Source organism: Ranitomeya imitator, chromosome 4 (assembly GCF_032444005.1).
Source record: "Ranitomeya imitator isolate aRanImi1 chromosome 4, aRanImi1.pri, whole genome shotgun sequence".
NCBI classification, from domain to species: domain Eukaryota; kingdom Metazoa; phylum Chordata; class Amphibia; order Anura; family Dendrobatidae; genus Ranitomeya; species Ranitomeya imitator.
In genome coordinates, this window is record NC_091285.1 from 665,061,064 (window position 1) to 665,080,219 (window position 19,156).

General features: G+C 44.2%; 1 protein-coding gene across 4 annotated transcripts in view; it reads right to left on the reverse strand.

The window, feature by feature from the left end:
- Positions 1-19,156, reverse strand: part of LOC138677188 (potassium channel subfamily T member 2-like) — a 389,156-nt gene that overhangs the window by 25,510 nt on the left and 344,490 nt on the right. For all 4 annotated transcript variants that reach the window (XM_069767117.1, XM_069767116.1, XM_069767118.1 and 1 more), the window contains 3 exons: positions 17,821-17,955; positions 13,009-13,120; positions 12,791-12,892 (listed from right to left, as the gene is read on the reverse strand). In XM_069767117.1, the coding sequence (XP_069623218.1) occupies positions 12,791-12,892; positions 13,009-13,120; positions 17,821-17,955 (349 nt within the window). The remainder of the gene's footprint in view (positions 1-12,790; positions 12,893-13,008; positions 13,121-17,820; positions 17,956-19,156) is intronic.

A 19,156-nucleotide genomic window follows, 5' to 3' on the forward strand; every position in this document is an offset into this window, starting at 1 on the left:
CAATACTGAGGCTTATTCTTGGCCAAAGGCGTAGCATCAATTCCTCTCAATGGAATAGGACACTGCAAGGGCTCTGTTATGTAGGCAATCCAGTGACACAGTGTGCCAGCAATCAGAGCACATACAGTGATCTGACAATAACCCAAAAACAATAGAACGAGCTCTGAGACGTGGAATCTCTGTAGACCGCAATACCTGAACCTATCCTAAACACAACTAAAGGCAGCTGTGGATTGCGCCTGACACTACCTATGCAACTCGGCACAGTCTGAGGAGCTGACTAGCCTGAAGATAGAAAAACAAGCCTGACTTGCCTAAGAGAAATACCCCAAAGGAAAAGGCAGCCCCCCACATATATTGACTGTTAGCAAAATGAAAAGACAAACGTAGGGATGAAATAGATTCAGCAAAGTGAGGCCCGATATTCTAGATAGAGCGAGGATAGCAAAGAGAACTTTGCAGTCTACAAAAAACCCTAAAGCAAAAAAACCACGCAAAGGGGGCAAAAAGACCCACCGTGCCGAACTAACGGCACGGCGGTACACCCTTTGCGTCTCAGAGCTTCCAGCAAAACGAATTGACAAGCTGGACAGAGAAAGTAGCAACAAAAGCAAAGAAGCACTTATCTAAGCAGAGCAGCAGGCCACAGGAAAGATCCAGAAGCTCAGATCCAACACTGGAACATTGACAAGGAGCAAGGAAGACAGAATCAGGCGGAGTTAAATAACAAAGCAGCCAACGAGCTCACCAGAACACCTGAGGGAGGAAGCTCAGAAGCTGCAGTACCACTTGTGACCACAGGAGTGAATTCAGCCACAGAATTCACAACAGTACCCCCCCCTTGAGGAGGGGTCACCGAACCCTCACCAGAGCCCCCAGGCCGACCAGGATGAGCCACATGAAAGGCACGAACAAGATCTGGAGCATGGACATCAGAGACAAAATCCCAGGAATTATCTTCCTGAGCATAACCCTTCCATTTAACCAGATACTGGAGTTTCCGTCTAGAAACACGAGAATCCAAAATTTTCTCCACAATATACTCCAATTCCCCCTCCACCAAAACCGGGGCAGGAGGCTCAACAGATGGAACCATAGGTGCCACGTATCTCCGCAACAACGACCTATGGAATACATTATGTATGGAAAAGGAGTCTGGGAGGGTCAGACGAAAAGACACAGGATTGAGAATCTCAGAAATCCTATACGGACCAATAAAACGAGGTTTAAATTTAGGAGAGGAAACCTTCATAGGAATATGACGAGAAGATAACCAAACCAGATCCCCAACACGAAGTCGGGGACCCACACGGCGTCTGCGATTAGCGAAAAGTTGAGCCTTCTCCTGGGACAAGGTCAAATTGTCCACTACCTGAGTCCAGATCTGCTGCAACCTGTCCACCACAGAATCCACACCAGGACAGTCCGAAGACTCAACCTGTCCTGAAGAGAAACGAGGATGGAACCCAGAATTGCAGAAAAATGGAGAGACCAAGGTAGCCGAGCTGGCCCGATTATTAAGGGCGAACTCAGCCAACGGCAAAAAGGACACCCAATCATCCTGGTCTGCAGAAACAAAACATCTCAGATATGTTTCCAAGGTCTGATTGGTTCGTTCGGTCTGGCAATTAGTCTGAGGATGGAAAGCCGAGGAAAAAGATAGGTCAATGCCCATCCTACCACAAAAGGCTCGCCAAAATCTTGAAACAAACTGGGAACCTCTGTCAGAAACAATATTCTCAGGAATGCCATGCAAACGAACCACATGCTGGAAGAACAAAGGCACCAAATCAGAGGAGGAAGGCAATTTAACCAAGGGCACCAGATGGACCATTTTAGAAAAGCGATCACAGACCACCCAAATGACTGACATCTTTTGAGAAACGGGAAGGTCAGAAATGAAATCCATCGAAATATGTGTCCAAGGCCTCTTTGGGACCGGCAAGGGCAAAAGCAACCCACTGGCACGTGAACAGCAGGGCTTAGCCCTAGCACAAATCCCACAGGACTGCACAAAAGTACGTACATCCCGTGACAGAGATGGCCACCAGAAGGATCTAGCCACTAACTCTCTGGTACCAAAGATTCCAGGATGACCAGCCAACACCGAACAATGAAGTTCAGAGATAACTTTACTAGTCCACCTATCAAGGACGAACAGTTTCTCCGCCGGACAACGATCAGGTTTATTCACCTGAAATTTTTGCAACACTCGCCGCAAATCAGGGGAGATGGCAGACACAATGACTCCTTCCTTGAGGATACTCGCCGGCTCAGATGAACCCGGAGAGTCGGGCACAAAACTCCTAGACAGAGCATCCGCCTTCACATTTTTAGAGCCCGGAAGGTACGAAATCACAAAATCGAAGCGGGCAAAAAATAACGACCAACGAGCCTGTCTAGGATTCAAGCGCTTGGCAGACTCGAGATAAGTAAGGTTCTTATGATCAGTCAATACCACCACGCGATGCTTAGCTCCTTCAAGCCAATGACGCCATTCCTCGAATGCCCACTTCATGGCCAGCAACTCTCGGTTGCCCACATCATAATTACGCTCAGCAGCCGAAAACTTCCTGGAAAAGAAAGCACATGGTTTCAACACTGAGCAACCAGAACCTCTCTGTGACAAAACCGCCCCTGCTCCAATCTCAGAAGCATCAACCTCGACCTGGAACGGAAGAGAAACATCTGGTTGACACAACACAGGGGCAGAACAAAAACGATGCTTCAACTCCTGAAAAGCTTCCACAGCAGCAGAAGACCAATTAACCAAATCAGCACCCTTCTTGGTCAAATCGGTCAATGGTTTGGCAATGCTAGAAAAATTACAGATGAAGCGACGATAAAAATTAGCAAAGCCCAGGAATTTTTGCAGACTTTTCAGAGATGTCGGCTGAGTCCAATCCTGGATGGCTTGGACCTTAACCGGATCCATCTCGATAGTAGAAGGGGAAAAGATGAACCCCAAAAATGAAACTTTCTGCACACCGAAGAGACACTTTGATTCCTTCACAAACAAAGAATTAGCACGCAGGACCTGGAAAACCATTCTGACCTGCTTCACATGAGAGTCCCAATCATCTGAGAAGATCAGAATGTCATCCAAGTAAACAATCAGGAATTTATCCAGATACTCACGGAAGATGTCATGCATAAAAGACTGAAACACAGATGGAGCATTGGCAAGTCCGAACGGCATCACTAGATACTCAAAATGACCCTCGGGCGTATTAAATGCAGTTTTCCATTCATCTCCTTGCCTGATTCTCACCAGATTATACGCACCACGAAGATCTATCTTAGTGAACCAACTAGCCCCCTTAATCCGAGCAAACAAGTCAGATAACAATGGCAAGGGATACTGAAATTTAACAGTGATCTTATTAAGAAGGCGGTAATCAATACACGGTCTCAGCGAACCATCCTTCTTGGCTACAAAAAAGAACCCTGCTCCCAGTGGTGATGACGATGGTCGAATATGTCCCTTCTCCAGGGATTCCTTCACATAACTGCGCATAGCGGCGTGTTCAGGCACGGATAAATTAAATAATCGACCTTTAGGGAATTTACTACCAGGAATCAAATTGATAGCACAATCACAATCCCTATGCGGAGGTAGGACATCGGACTTGGGCTCTTCAAATACATCCTGATAATCAGACAAGAACTCTGGGACCTCAGAAGGAGTGGATGACGAAATAGACAAAAATGGAACATCACCATGTACCCCCTGACAACCCCAGCTGGATACCGACATAGAGTTCCAATCCAATACTGGATTATGGGTTTGCAGCCATGGCAACCCCAACACGACCACATCATGCAGATTATGTAGCACCAGAAAGCGAATAACTTCCTGATGTGCAAGAGCCATGCACATGGTCAGCTGGGTCCAGTACTGAGGTTTATTCTTGGCCAAAGGTGTAGCATCAATTCCTCTCAACGGAATAGGACACCGCAAAGGCTCCAAGAAAAACCCACAACGTTTAGCATAATCCAAATCCATCAGATTCAGGGCAGCGCCTGAATCCACAAACGCCATGACAGAATACGATGACAAAGAGCATATCAAGGTAATGGACAGAAGGAATTTGGATTGTACAGTACTAATGACGGCAGACCTATCGAACCGCTTAGTGCGCTTAGGACAATCAGAAATAGCATGAGTGGAATCACCACAGTAGAAACACAGACCATTCAGACGTCTGTGTTCTTGCCGTTCAACTCTGGTCATAGTCCTATCGCACTGCATAGGCTCAGGTTTAATCTTAGACAATACCGCCAAATGGTGCACAGATTTACGCTCGTGCAAGCGTCGACCGATCTGAATGGCCAAAGACATAGACTCATTCAAACCAGCAGGCATAGGAAAACCCACCATGACATCCTTAAGAGCCTCAGAGAGACCCTTTCTGAACAAAGCTGCCAGCGCAGATTCATTCCATAGAGTGAGTACTGACCACTTCCTAAATTTCTGACAATATACTTCTATATCATCCTGACCCTGGCACAAAGCCAGCAAATTTTTCTCAGCCTGATCCACTGAATTAGGCTCATCGTAAAGTAATCCGAGCGCCAGGAAAAACGCATTGACATTACTCAATGCAGGGTCTCCTGGCGCAAGAGAAAATGCCCAGTCCTGAGGGTCGCCGCGCAAAAAAGAAATAATAATCAAAACCTGTTGAATAGCATTACCAGAAGAATGAGGTTTCAAGGCCAGAAATAGCTTACAATTATTTTTGAAATTAAGAAACTTAGTTCTATCACCAAAAAACAAATCAGGAATAGGAATTCTTGGTTCTAACATAGATTTCTGATCAATAGTATCTTGAATCCTTTGTACATTTGTAACGAGATTATCCATTGAAGAGCACAGACCCTGAATATCCATGTCCACACCTGTGTCCTGAAACACCCAAATGTCTAGGGGAAAAAAAAGACTGAACACAGAGCTGAGAAAAAAAAATGATGTCAGAACTTCTTTTTTCCCTCTATTGAGAATCATTAGGTTGGCTCCTTGTACTGTTATGAAGGCAATCCAGTGACACAGTGTGCCAGCAATCAGAGCACATACAGTGATCTGACAATAACCCAAAAACAATAGAACGAGCTCTGAGACGTGGAATCTCTGTAGACCACAATACCTGAACCTATCCTAAACACAACTAAAGGCAGCTGTGGATTGCGCCTGACACTACCTATGCAACTCGGCACAGCCTGAGGAGCTGACTAGCCTGAAGATAGAAAAACAAGCCTGACTTGCCTCAGAGAAATACCCCAAAGGAAAAGGCAGCCCCCCACATATAATGACTGTTAGCAAGATGAAAAGACAAACGTAGGGATGAAATAGATTCAGCAAAGTGAGGCCCGATATTCTAGATAGAGCGAGGATAGCAAAGAGAACTTTGCAGTCTACAAAAAACCCTAAAGCAAAAAAACCACGCAAAGGGGGCAAAAAGACCCACCGTGCCGAACTAACGGCACGGCGGTACACCCTTTGCGTCTCAGAGCTTCCAGCAAAACGAATTGACAAGCTGGACAGAGAAAGTAGCAACAAAAGCAAAGAAGCACTTATCTAAGCAGAGCAGCAGGCCACAGGAAAGATCCAGAAGCTCAGATCCAACACTGGAACATTGACAAGGAGCAAGGAAGACAGAATCAGGCGGAGTTAAATAACAAAGCAGCCAACGAGCTCACCAGAACACCTGAGGGAGGAAGCTCAGAAGCTGCAGTACCACTTGTGACCATAGGAGTGAATTCAGCCACAGAATTCACAACAGGGCTCCAAGACAAACCCACAGCGCCTAGCAAACTCCAAGTCATCAAATTCAGGGCAGCGCCTGAATCCACAAATGCCATGACAGAATAGGAAGACAAAGAGCAGATCAAAGTAACGGACAAAAGAAATTTCGACTGTACCGTACCAATGGTGGCAGACCTAGCGAACCGCTTAGTGCGCTTAGGACAATCGGAGATAGCATGAGTGGAATCATCACAGTAGAAACACAGCCCATTCTGACGTCTGTGTTCTTGCCTTTCAGCTCTGGTCAAAGTCCTATCGCACTGCATAGGCTCAGGTTTATGCTCAGATAATACCGCCAAATGGTGCACAGATTTACGCTTGCGCAAGCGTCGACCGATCTGAATGGCCAAAGACATAGACTCATTCAGACCAGCAGGCATAGGAAATCCCACCATGACATCTTTAAGGGCTTCAGAGAGACCCTTTCTAAAAATAGCTGCCAGCGCACATTCATTCCATTGAGTGAGCACGGACCACTTTCTAAACTTCTGACAATAAATCTCTATCTCATCCTGACCCTGACACAGAGCCAGCAAATTTTTCTCTGCCTGATCCACTGAATTAGGTTCGTCGTACAGCAATCCGAGCGCCAGAAAAAACGCATCAATATTACATAATGCAGGATCTCCTGGCGCAAGGGAAAATGCCCAGTCTTGAGGGTCACCACGTAATAAAGAAATTATGATCTTTACTTGTTGAACTGGGTCACCAGAGGAGCGGGGTTTCAAAGCCAGAAATAGTTTACAATTATTTTTAAAATTCAAAAACTTAGCTCTATCTCCAGAAAATAACTCAGGAATAGGAATTTTAGGTTCTAACATAGGATTCTGAACCACTAAATCTTGAATATTCTGTACATTTATAGCGAGATTATCCATCAAAGAGAACAGACCTTGAATGTCCATGTCCACACCTGTGTTCTGAACCACCCTGATGTAAAGGGGAAAAGAAAGACAGAACACAGTGCAAAGAAAAAAAAATGGTCTCAGAACTTCTCTTTTCCCTCTATTGAGAAGCATTAGTACTTTGGGCCTCCAGTACTGTTATGAACAGGTAATTCAGAACCACAATGGACATTGAAGTTCAGAGCACACAAAGTGACCTGACATTTACCTAAAACATAGGACGAGCTCTGAGACGTGGAAACTCTGCTGACCGCAATCCCTAATCCTATCACACCACACTAGAGGTAGCCGTGGATTGCGCCTAACGCTCCCTATGCAACTCGGCACAGCCTGAGAAACTAACTAGCCCTGAAGATAGAAAAATAAGCCTACCTTGCCTCAGAGAAATTCCCCAAAGGAAAAGGCAGCCCCCCACATATAATGACTGTGAGTAAAGATGAAAATACAAACACAGAGATGAAATAGATTTAGCAAAGTGAGGCCCGACTTACTGAATAGACCGAGGATAGGAAAGATAGCTTTGCGGTCAACACAAAAACCTACAAACAACCACGCAGAGGGGCAAAAAGACCCTCCGCACCGACTAACGGTACGGAGGTGCTCCTTCTGCGTCTCAGAGCTTCCAGCAAGCAAGAAAAACCAATATAGCAAGCTGGACAGAAAAAATAGCAAACAAAAATAACACAAGCAAAACTTAGCTTATGCAGGATAAACAGGCCACAGGAACGATCCAGGAGGAAGCAAGACCAATACTAGAACATTGACTGGAGGCCAGGATCAAAGCACCAGGTGGAGTTAAATAGAGCAGCACCTAACGACTTAACCTCATCACCTGAGGAAGGAAACTCAGAAGCCGCAGTACCACTCTCATCCACCAAAGGAAGCTCATAGACAGAACCAGCCGAAGTACCACTCTCGACCACAGGAGGGAGCTTGGCCACAGAATTCACAACACATAACCCTTCCACTTGACAAGATACTGAAGCCTCCGCTTCGAAAAGCGAGAATCCAAAATTTTCTCAACCTCATATTCCAACTCTCCCTCAACCAACACCGGGGCAGGAGGATCAACCAAGGGAACAACGGGCACCACATATCTCCGCAACAAAGATCTATGGAAAACATTATGAATGGCAAAAGAGGCTGGAAGAGCCAAACGAAAAGACACCGGATTGATAATTTCAGAAATCTTATAAGGACCAATAAACCGACGGCGGTTAGCAAAACGTTGAGCCTTTTCCTGAGACAACGTCAAATTGTCCACCACATGAGTCCAAATCTGCTGCAGCCTGTCTACCACAGAATCCACACCAGGACAATCAGAAGGCTCAACCTGCCCCGAAGAAAAACGAGGATGAAAACCAAAATTACAAAAGAAAGGTGAAACCAAAGTAGCCGAACTAGCCCTATTATTAAGGGCAAACTCGGCCAACGGCAAGAAAGCCACCCAATCATCCTGATCAACAGACACAAAGCATCTCAAATAGGTTTCCAAGGTCTGATTAGTTCGCTCAGTTTGGCCATTAGTCTGAGGATGAAACGCCGAAGAAAAAGACAAATCAATGCCCATCCTAGCACAAAAGGCCCGCCAAAACCTAGAGACAAACTGAGAACCTCTGTCAGACACAATATTCTCCGGAATGCCATGCAAACGAACCACATGCTGAAAAAACAATGGAACCAAATCTGAGGAGGAAGGCAACTTAGGCAAAGGTACCAGATGGACCATTTTAGAGAACCGGTCACAAACAACCCAGATAACAGACATCTTCTGGGAAACAGGAAGATCCGAAATAAAATCCATGGAAATATGCGTCCAGGGCCTCTCAGAGACCGGCAAAGGCAAAAGCAACCCATTAGCGCGGGAACAGCAAGGCTTGGCCCGGGCGCAAGTCCCACAGGACTGCACAAAAGCACGCACATCGCACGACAAGGAAGGCCACCAAAAGGACCTAGCAACCAAATCTCTGGTACCAAAAATCCCAGGATGACCAGCCAACACAGAACAATGAACCTCAGAAATTACCTTACTTGTCCATCTATCAGGAACAAACAGCTTCCCCACTGGACAGCGGTCAGGCTTATCAGCCTGAAATTCCCGAAGCACCCACCGCAAATCAGGGGAGGTGGCAGAAAGAATCACCCCTTCCTTAAGAATGCCAACCGGCTCAAGGACTCTAGGAGAATCAGGCAAAAAACTCCTAGAGAGGGCATCAGCCTTAACATTCTTAGATCCCGGAAGATACGAGACCACAAAATCAAAATGGGAGAAAAACAGGGACCATCGAGCCTGTCTAGGATTCAGCCGCTTGGCCGACTCGAGGTAAATCAGATTCTTATGATCAGTCAAGACCACAACGCGGTGCTTAGCTCCCTCAAGCCAATGTCGCCACTCCTTAAACGCCCACTTCATAGCCAACAACTCCCGATTGCCGACATCATAATTGCATTCCGCAGGCGAAAACTTTCTGGAAAAAAAAGCACACGGTTTCATCAAAGAACCATCAGAATCCCTCTGAGACAAAACGGCCCCTGCCCCAATCTCAGAAGCGTCAACCTCAACCTGAAAAGGAAGAGAAACATCCGGCTGACGCAACACAGGGGCAGAAGTAAATCGGCGTTTAAGCTCCCGAAAGGCCTCAACAGCCGCAGAGGACCAATTCGTCACATCAGCGCCTTTCTTCGTCAAATCAGTAAGGGGCTTAACCACACTGGAAAAGTTGGCAATGAAACGGCGATAGAAATTAGCAAAGCCCAAACATTTTTGAAGGCTCTTCACAGATGTGGGTTGAATCCAGTCATGAATAGCTTGGACCTTAACAGGATCCATTTCCATAGACGAGGGAGAAAAAATAAAACCCAAAAAAGAGACCTTCTGAACTCCGAATAGGCACTTAGACCCCTTCACAAATAAAGCATTATCACGAAGGATCTGGAACACCATCCTGACCTGCTTCACATGAGACTCCCAATCATCGGAAAAAATCAAAATATCATCCAAATATACGACCATGAATTTATCAAGATAATTGCGGAAAATATCATGCATGAAGGACTGGAACACAGATGGAGCATTAGAGAGCCCGAATGGCATCACAAGGTATTCAAAATGGCCTTCGGGCGTATTAAATGCAGTTTTCCATTCGTCACCCTGTTTAATACGAACAAGATTATATGCCCCTCGGAGGTCAATCTTAGTAAACCAACTAGCCCCCTTAATCTGAGCAAAAAAATCAGAAAGCAAAGGCAAGGGGTATTGGAATTTGACCGTGATCTTATTAAGAAGACGATAATCTATACAGGGTCGCAAGGAGCCATCCTTCTTAGCAACAAAAAAGAAACCCGCTCCCAATGGTGACGAAGACGGCCGAATATGCCCCTTCTCCAAAGATTCCTTAACATTACTCCGCATGGCGGCATGCTCTGGCACAGACAGATTGAAAAGTCGGCCCTTAGGGAACTTACAACCTGGAATCAAGTTAATAGCACAATCACAGTCCCTATGTGGAGGACGGAAACTGGACTTGGGCTCATCAAATACATCCTGGAAATCCGACAAAAACTCAGGGACCTCAGAAGAGGGGGAAGAGGAAATTGACATCAAAGGAACGTCACTATGTACCCCTTGACAACCCCAACTAGTCACAGACATAGTTTTCCAATCCAGCACCGGATTATGTTCCTGTAACCATGGAAAACCCAGTACAACAACATCATGCAGGTTATGCAACACCAGAAAACGGCAATCTTCCTGATGTGCTGGAGCCATGTACATGGTCATCTACGTCCAGTACTGAGGTTTATCCTTGGCCAATGGTGTAGCATCAATGCCCCTCAAAGGAATAGGGCTCTGCAAAGGCTGCAAGGAAAAACCACAGCGCCTGGCGAATTCTAAGTCCATTCAGTTCAGGGCAGCGCTTGAATCCACAAATGCCATGACAGAAAAGGACGACAATGAGCAAATCAGGGTCACAGATAAAAGAAATTTAGGCTGTACAGTACTGATGGTAACAGACCTAGCGACCCTCCTAGTACGCTTAGGGCAATCAGAAATAACATGAGCAGAATCACCACAGTAAAAACACAGCCTATTCTGACGTCTGAATTCCTGCCGTTCTGTTCTAGTCAAAATCCTATCACATTGCATAGGCTCAGGACTCTGCTCAGAGGACACTGCCATATGGTGCACAGCTTTGCGCTCGCGCAGACGCCGATCAATCTGAATGGCTAGAGACATAGATTCGCTCAAACCAGCAGGCGTAGGGAAGCCCACCATAACATCTTTAAGGGCTTCAGAAAGACCTTTTCTGAAAATAGCAGCCAGAGCATCCTCATTCCATTTAGTGAGCACAGACCATTTCCTAAATTTCTGGCAGTATAATTCTGCCGCTTCCTGACCTTGACACAGGGCCAACAGGGTTTTTTCTGCATGATCCACAGAATTAGATTCGTCATACAATAATTCGAGTGCTTGAAAAAATGCGTCTACATTCAGCAATGCCGGATCCCCTGATTCAAGGAAGAATGCCCAGTCCTCAGGGTCACCACGCAGCAAGGATATGATGATTTTAACTTGCTGAATGGGATCACCAGAAGAACGGGGTTTCAAAGCAAAAAACAATTTGCAGTTATTTTTAAAGTTCAAAAACTTGGATCTGTCCCCAAAAAACAAATCAGGAGTAGGAATTTTAGGCTCCAAAGCCGGAGTCTGGACAACATAATCTTGGATACTCTGTACTCTTGCAGAAAGTTGATCCACACGAGAAAACAAACCCTGAACATCCATGCCAGAGCATAAATCCTGAACCACCCAGAGATCAAGAGGAAAAAAAGACAAAACAGAGCACAGAAAAAAAAATGGCTCAGAATTTTTTTTTCCTTCTTTTGAGATGCATTTAATTCATTTCTGGCCACTTGTACTGTTATGAACTGGTGGTTTAGGAGCAACATGGGACGAGCTCTGAAGGAGGTGGTACCTGTACTGACCGCAGTCCCTAAGCTCAACACAACACTAGAAGTAGCCGTGGGATGCTCCTGTCACTCCCTAGGCACCTCGTCACAGCCTGAGAATTAACTACCCCTAAAGATAGAAACAGGAAAACTATCTTGACTCAGAGAAAATCCCCAAAGGATAGATAGCCCCCCACAAGTAATGACTGTGAGTGGAGAGGGAAAAGACATACACAGAATGAAACCAGGATGTAGCACAGGAGGCCAGTCTAGCTAGATAGATAGGACAGGATAGAATACTGTGCGGTCAGTAAAAAAAACTCCAAAAATCCACACAGAGTTTACAAAAATCTCCACACTTGACTAAAGGTGTGGAGGGTAAATCTGCTTCCCAGAGCTTCCAGCTTAACTGAATTAATCCATACTGACAAGCTGGACAAAACATAGAATGCACAGAACGAATAAGTCCACAACATGTGGACAGAAAAGAGCAAAGCAAGGACTTATCTTTGCTGAACTGGTCAGGATATCAGGGAAATACAAGAGAGATGTGAATCCAACCAGGAACCATTGACAAGTGGCACTGGCTGAAGGGAAGAGCCAGGCATAAATAGCCGAGCGGAAAGACAATCAGTGGAAGCAGCTGCAGACTGCTAAATCCAAGGAGCAGCCATACCACTTAAAACCACCGGAGGGAGCCCAAGAGCAGAACTCACAAAAGTGCCACTTACAACCACCGGAGGGAGCCCAAGAGCGGAATTCACAACAGGAGATATAGGAGGATATATGGGGTTATAGGAGGAGATATAGGGAGGATATATGGAGTAATAGGAGGAGATATAGGGAGGATATATGGAGTAATAGGAGGAGATATAGGGAGGATATATGGAGTAATAGGAGGAGATATAGGGGGGATATATGGAGTAATAGGAGGAGATACAAGGAGGATATATGGAGTAACAGGGGGAGATATAGGAGGATATATGGAGTAATAGGAGGAGATATAGGAGGATATATGGAGTAATAGGAGGATATATAGGGAGGATATATGGAGTAATAGGAGGAGATGTAGGAGAGGCCATAGGAATAGTACAATGTAATAGTGGGGATGACAGTGATTTATTGGCCGTACCTGATATAGTAGGGTATCTAGCATGCTGACACTGAAGACCTTCCCAGCAGCAAAAGGCAGTCTGAACATGAAGACCAGGTTAGAGCCCCGTTCACGTTCCCTCTGTGAGAGGACAGAGCTTTGAGGGAGGGATTAGGAAAGGGAGAAGAAGACATAGGAAGATGACAGACATTAGAGAGACAGTCAGACAGATATCTGACGAGTGTTAAGGCCTTTACCTTCTCCAGTTTAGACAGCACCACTGAGTATTTGTCCTTGGCTTTGAACTGCATGAACCTCATATTTGCTGGATGTGTTAATTCTGTGATAATATTCAGCCCGGGAAACAGTCTGTAGGATGAGCGTGAAGAGACATTCGTTATTATCTTTCCATATACTCATACACATAAGAACAAGTTCAGATGTAAGGAGGTGGACAATAGATGAGACGAGTACAGTTGATACCTAACTGAGTAACTGCAAGTGAACACCGCCATTTCTAGGTCAAACGCGAAAGTGAAAGTAAAGACGTTATTACAGAAGTAGGTACCCCAAGAGTGGACGTGCATGTTCAACAAAATAAGAACAAAAAACTTTAACTGAATCCATTCTTCACTCTACCCATGAAATCTTCCCTGTGTCATAGGCTGCAATACAACTTCAAAGCATGATTGATCCACCCCAATGCTTAATGTTCTTTCCCTGAAATTATGTGCCCTAATTTTTCTACTCATACCATTGATCATTGTCGCCAAAGACTTCTATTTTAACCTCATCGATCCATAGGACTTGTTTCCAAAATTCATCAGGCTTGTTTAGATGTTCTTTTGCATACTTCTGATACTGAATTTTATGGTGAGGACACAGGAGAGGTTTTCTTCTGATGACTCTTCCATGAAGGCCATATTTGTGCAGCTGTCTCTGAACAGTAGACCAATGTACCATAGGTACAATAACCAAGTGTGACGCCCCTCAAGGTGCTCAAAACCACATTCAAAAAGTTTATTAACCCTTCAGGTGTTTCACAGGAATATTTGGAATGTTTAAATAAAAATGAACATTTAACTTTTTTTTCACAAAAAATTTACTTCAGCTCCAATTTGTTTTATTTTACCAAGGGTAACAGGAGAAAATGGACCCCAAAAGTTGTTGTACAATTTGTCCTGAGTACGCCGATATCCCATATGTGGGGGTAAACCACTGTTTGGGCGCATGGCAGAGCTCAGAAGGGAAGGAGCGCCATTTGACTTTTCAATGCAAAATTGACTGGAATTGAGATGGGACGCCATGTTGCGTTTGGAGAGCCCCTGATGTGCCTAAACATTGAAACCCCCCACAAGTGACACCATTTTGGAAAGTAGACCCCCTAAGGAACTTATCTAGATGTGTGGTGAGCACTTTCATCCATTAAATGATTCACAGAAGTTTATAATGCAGAGCCGTAAAAATAAAAAATCATATTTTTTCACAAAAATGATCTTTTCACCCCCAATTTTTTATTTTCCCAAGGGTAAGAGAACAAATTGGACACCAAAAGTTGTTGTACAATTTGTCCTGTGTATGCTGATACCCCATATGTGGGGGTAAACCACTGTTTGGGCGCAAGGGAGATCTCGGAAGGGAAGGAGCACCGTTTGACTTTTCAATGCAAAATTGACTGGAGTTGAGATGGGACGCCATGCTGCATTTGAAGAGCTACTGATGTGCCTAAACAATAGAAACCCCCCACAAGTGACACTATTTTGGAAAGTAGACCCCCTAAGGCACTCATCTAGATGTGTTGTGAGAGCTTTGAACCCCCAAGTGTTTCACTACAGCTTATAAGGCAGAGCCGTGAAAATAAAAATAATTTTTTTTTCCCACAAAAATTATGTTTTAGCCCCGAGTTTTGTATTTTCCCAAGGGCAACAGGAGAAATTGGACCCCAAAAGTTGTTGTTCAATTTGTCCCGAGTACACTGATTCCCCATAAGTGGGGAGGAACCACCGTGTGGGTGCATGACAGAGCTCGAAAGGGAAGGAGCGCCATTTGGAATGCAGACTTAGATGGATTGGTCTGCAGGCATCACGTTGCGTTTGCAGAGCCCCTGATGTAACTAAACAGTAGAAACCCCCCACAAGTGACCCCATATTAGAAACTAGACCCTCCAAGGAACTTATCCAGATGTGTTGTGAGAACTTAGAACCCCCAAGTGTTTCACTACATTTTATAATGCAGAGCCGTGAAAATAAAAAATCCTTTTTTTCCACAAAAATTATTTTTTAGCCCCCAGTTTTGTATTTTTACAAGGGTAACAGGAGAAATTGGACCCCAAAAGTTGTTGCCCAATGTATCCTGAGTATGCTGATACCCCATATGTTGGGGTAAACCCCTGTTTGGGCGCACGGGAGAGCTTGGAAGGGAAGTGCTCTGCTTTTTCAACACAGAATTGGCTGGAATTGAGATCGGACGCCATGTCTCGTTTGGAGAGCCCCTGATTTGCCTAAACAGTGGAAACCCCCCAATTATAACTGAAACCCTAATCCAAACACACCCCTAACCCTAATCTCAACGGTAACCTTAACCACACCCCTAACCCTGAAACACCCCTAACCCTAATCCCAACCCAATTTCCAACTGTAAATGTAATCCAAACCCTAACTTTAGCCCCAACCCTAACCCTAACTTTAGCCCCAACCCTAACTGTAGCCCTAACCCTAGCCCTAACCCTAGCCCTCACCCTAACCCTAATGGGAAAATGGAAATAAATACATTTTTTTATTTTTTTTATTTTTCCCTAACTAATGGGGTGATGAAGGGGGGTTTGATTTACTTTTATAGCGGGTTTTTTAGCGGATTTTTATGATTTGCAGCCATCACACACTAAAAGACGCTTTTTATTGCAAAAAATATTTTTTGCGTTACCACATTTTGAGAGCTATAATTTTTCCATATTTGAGTCCACAGAGTCATGTGAGGTCTTGTTTATTGTGGGACGAGTTGAGGTTTTTATTGGTAACATTTTTGGGCACGTGACATTTTTTGATCGCTTTTTATTCCGATTTTTGTGAGGCAGAATGACCAAATACCAGCTATTCATGAATTTCTTTTGGGGGAGGCGTTTATACCATTCCATGTTTGGTAAAATTGATAAAGCAGTTTTATTCTTCGGGTCAGTACGATTACAGCAATACCTCATTTATATTTTTTTTATGTTTTGGCGCTTTTATACGATAAAAACTATTTTATAGAAAAAATCATTACTTTTGCATCGCTTTATTCTGAGGACTATAACTTTTTTAATTTTTTCGCTGATGATGCTGTATGGCAGCTTGTTTTTTTGCGGGACAAGATGACGTTTTCAACGGTACCATGGTTATTTATATCCGTCTTTTCGATCGCGTGTTATTCCACTTTTTGTTCGGTGGTATGATAAAAAAGCGTTGTTTTTTGCCTCTTTTTTTTTTTTACGGTGTTCACTGAAGGGGTTAACTAGTAGGACAATTTTATAGGTCGGGTCGTTACGGATGCGGCGATACTAAATATGTGCACTTTTACTGTTTTTTATTATTATTTAAAGGAATGTATTTATTGGAACAAAATTTTTTTTATTATTATTATTTAAATAGGATTTTTTTGTTGTTGTTGTTTTACACATGTAAATTTTTTTTTTTACTTTTTTACTTTGCCCCAGGGGGGACATCACAGTAAAGTAACAGATGCTGATCTGACATATTGCTGTGCACTCCTGGAGGCTTCCCGGCGCCTGCTCTGAGCAAGTGCTGGTAAGCCACCTCCCTGCAGGATCCGGATGTAGCCCCGTGGCCAATTTTGGATCCGGGCCTGCTGCAGGGAGGAGGAGGAGGTAAGAGACCCTCAGAGCAATGTGATCACAACGCGTTGCTCCGAGGGTCTCAGAGAAGCCCACAGGGAGCCCCCTCCCTGCACGATGCTTCCCTATACCACCGGTATACCAGTGTGCCGTGGATTAATGTGCCGGGAGTGGTCCGTGACCACTCCTGGCACATAGTGCCGGATGTCAGCTGCGATAGTCAGCTGACACCTGGCCGCGATCGGCCGCGCTCCCCCAGTGAGCGCGGCTGATCACTCTGGACATACTATTCCGTCCTTGGGAAATAGGGCCCACCCCACATGGACGGAATAGTACGTCCAATGGTAGAAAGGGGTTAAATAAACTTGCCTGGACATTGGAGCAATACCGCTTCCTGTGCCTAACTCAAGCAGTTGAATGAGTACAATCCTCTACAATACATATATATACAGTTGTGCTCAAAGTTTACATTCCCCAGCAGAATTTTTGCTTTCTTGGCCATTCTTCAGAGAATATGAATGATAACACTAAAACTTTTTTTCCACTCATGGTTAGCGGTTGGGTGAAGCCATTTATTGTCAAACTACTGTGATACATATCCTCCAGGTACTTAAGTTTCCTTCCACAACCCAAAGACATAGTGATAGGGAATTTAGATTGTGAGCCCCAATGGGGACAGTGTCAATAATATCTGTAAAGCGCTGTGGAATTAATGGCGCTATATAAGTGACAAAGTCCCTAGCAAAGTACTGGAGGGCAGATATGTATCACGGAGGTTATTAGCTTCAGTGATATGAACCTAGAAATTGCTCCAGCATTGGACCTTTTTTTTCGTACGATTGTTTCCTGAGCGGGCAGATCTTGCAGCAACACAGACCCTGGCATAGGTTTTGGTTTTTGTTTTTTTTGTTAGGCCAGAAATGCTGCTTTTAAGCGGCTAACCCTGACATGGTTTATGCTGTACCTAAATAAACCAGTGGAACATTTAAAGAGACAGCGCTCCTGTGTCTACCTCTATGAGCAGCCGAGTGCATCTATCTACCACAATATACTGTATATATGTACTTACAGTATAGATAGTCAAATAATTAGTGTTGGTAAAGTACCACTGTCTCTTCATTGTATGAGCTGTTGCATCTATTTAATCCATTTAAAAAGGAGGTAAGGGGTGGATTGGCGTCTTGTGATGAGGAGACCTTGAGCACTAGATGACACTCTCTACGTATAAGAAAGGTCTTACCTAAAAAGTGTCTGCACATTTACTATGGTCCGAGCATCGGCCATATAATCTTCCTCTGCAATCATGGAGCTTTCCTCTCCAACAACGACCATGTGAGCAGCGTAACTTACACCACAACGTAGCAGGTCATCAAGACTGCGGAGAAAACAGAACTGCTGATTCCAATATAGCACTGATGATACATTGCGCAGAGGAAAGTTTTGCATTTCCAGGGAGGGGCGCTAAACCATATTACACAGTGGGTAAGAATTTTTTTTTTATTTACCATACTCTTGTGAAGGTGATCTCTTAAAGTGAGATCAATTTGATTGCTTGTACCTGACCAAATATAAGCTGAGTGCTAGCTTAGAGGCCAAGAATGCATCACATACACAAAGACGATACACACTGCCTCTCTCAGCGAAAGTTGTTCCCCAACTGAACTTTATTCTGAACAAAGGAAGATACTAAAAACACGGAATAGGGGAGGTCGCACAACTTCTGAATAGTTAGTGTCACTCTGATTGGTTCATTCCAACTTCATTTTCAAATACGGTGTATTCCAGTATCTTCACTCCTGCATTCCAAAGATTCTTTCCAAGACAGTTTCAAGGATCTCCAAGATATCTTCAGACACAATCGCCATCTTGCTACACCATATCTGAACTGACTTATATAAGGTTTAATAATTGATTTCATTAGCCATTTTCTCCTTCACACTCTGATTGATGGTGCTAGCATTAATAACTACAGTATATGTCTGTACATACACATATAGGTATATTATTGTTATTGGAGGGTTTCTTTGTTAACTTAGGAGAAATAAATGGTGCAATCAGTTTAAATATACTTTTGGAAAAATCTGATCAATTAAGATAAAAATCTGATATAGATGCCAGTGAGACAAAAATCTGACTAGTAAGGCAGGAGAAAAGTATGATTAATAAGGCAGTAAGAGAAAAACCTGAATGTAATGACAGCCAGAGAAAAATCTGATTAATACGGCAGTGGAGAGAAATCTGATTAATACGGCAGTGGAGAGAAATCTGATTAATACGGCAGTGGAGAAAAATCTGATTAATACGGCAGTGGAGAAAAATCTGATTAATAAAGCTAGGTTCACATTGCGTTAATGGGTGTCCGCTAGCGGACTCCGTTACATGGCGAAATTGTCGCAATTAACGCCATGTAACGGGTCCGTTAGCGCACCCATTGACAGCAATGTGCTAACGGGTCGCCAACGCATTGCTGACGCATGCCATTTCTGGCATGCACTAGCGATGTCCGAAGTCCGTTCCTCGCTAGCGCAGATCGGGCATCTGCGCTAGCGGGATCGCCAAACGCGATCCCTTTTGTG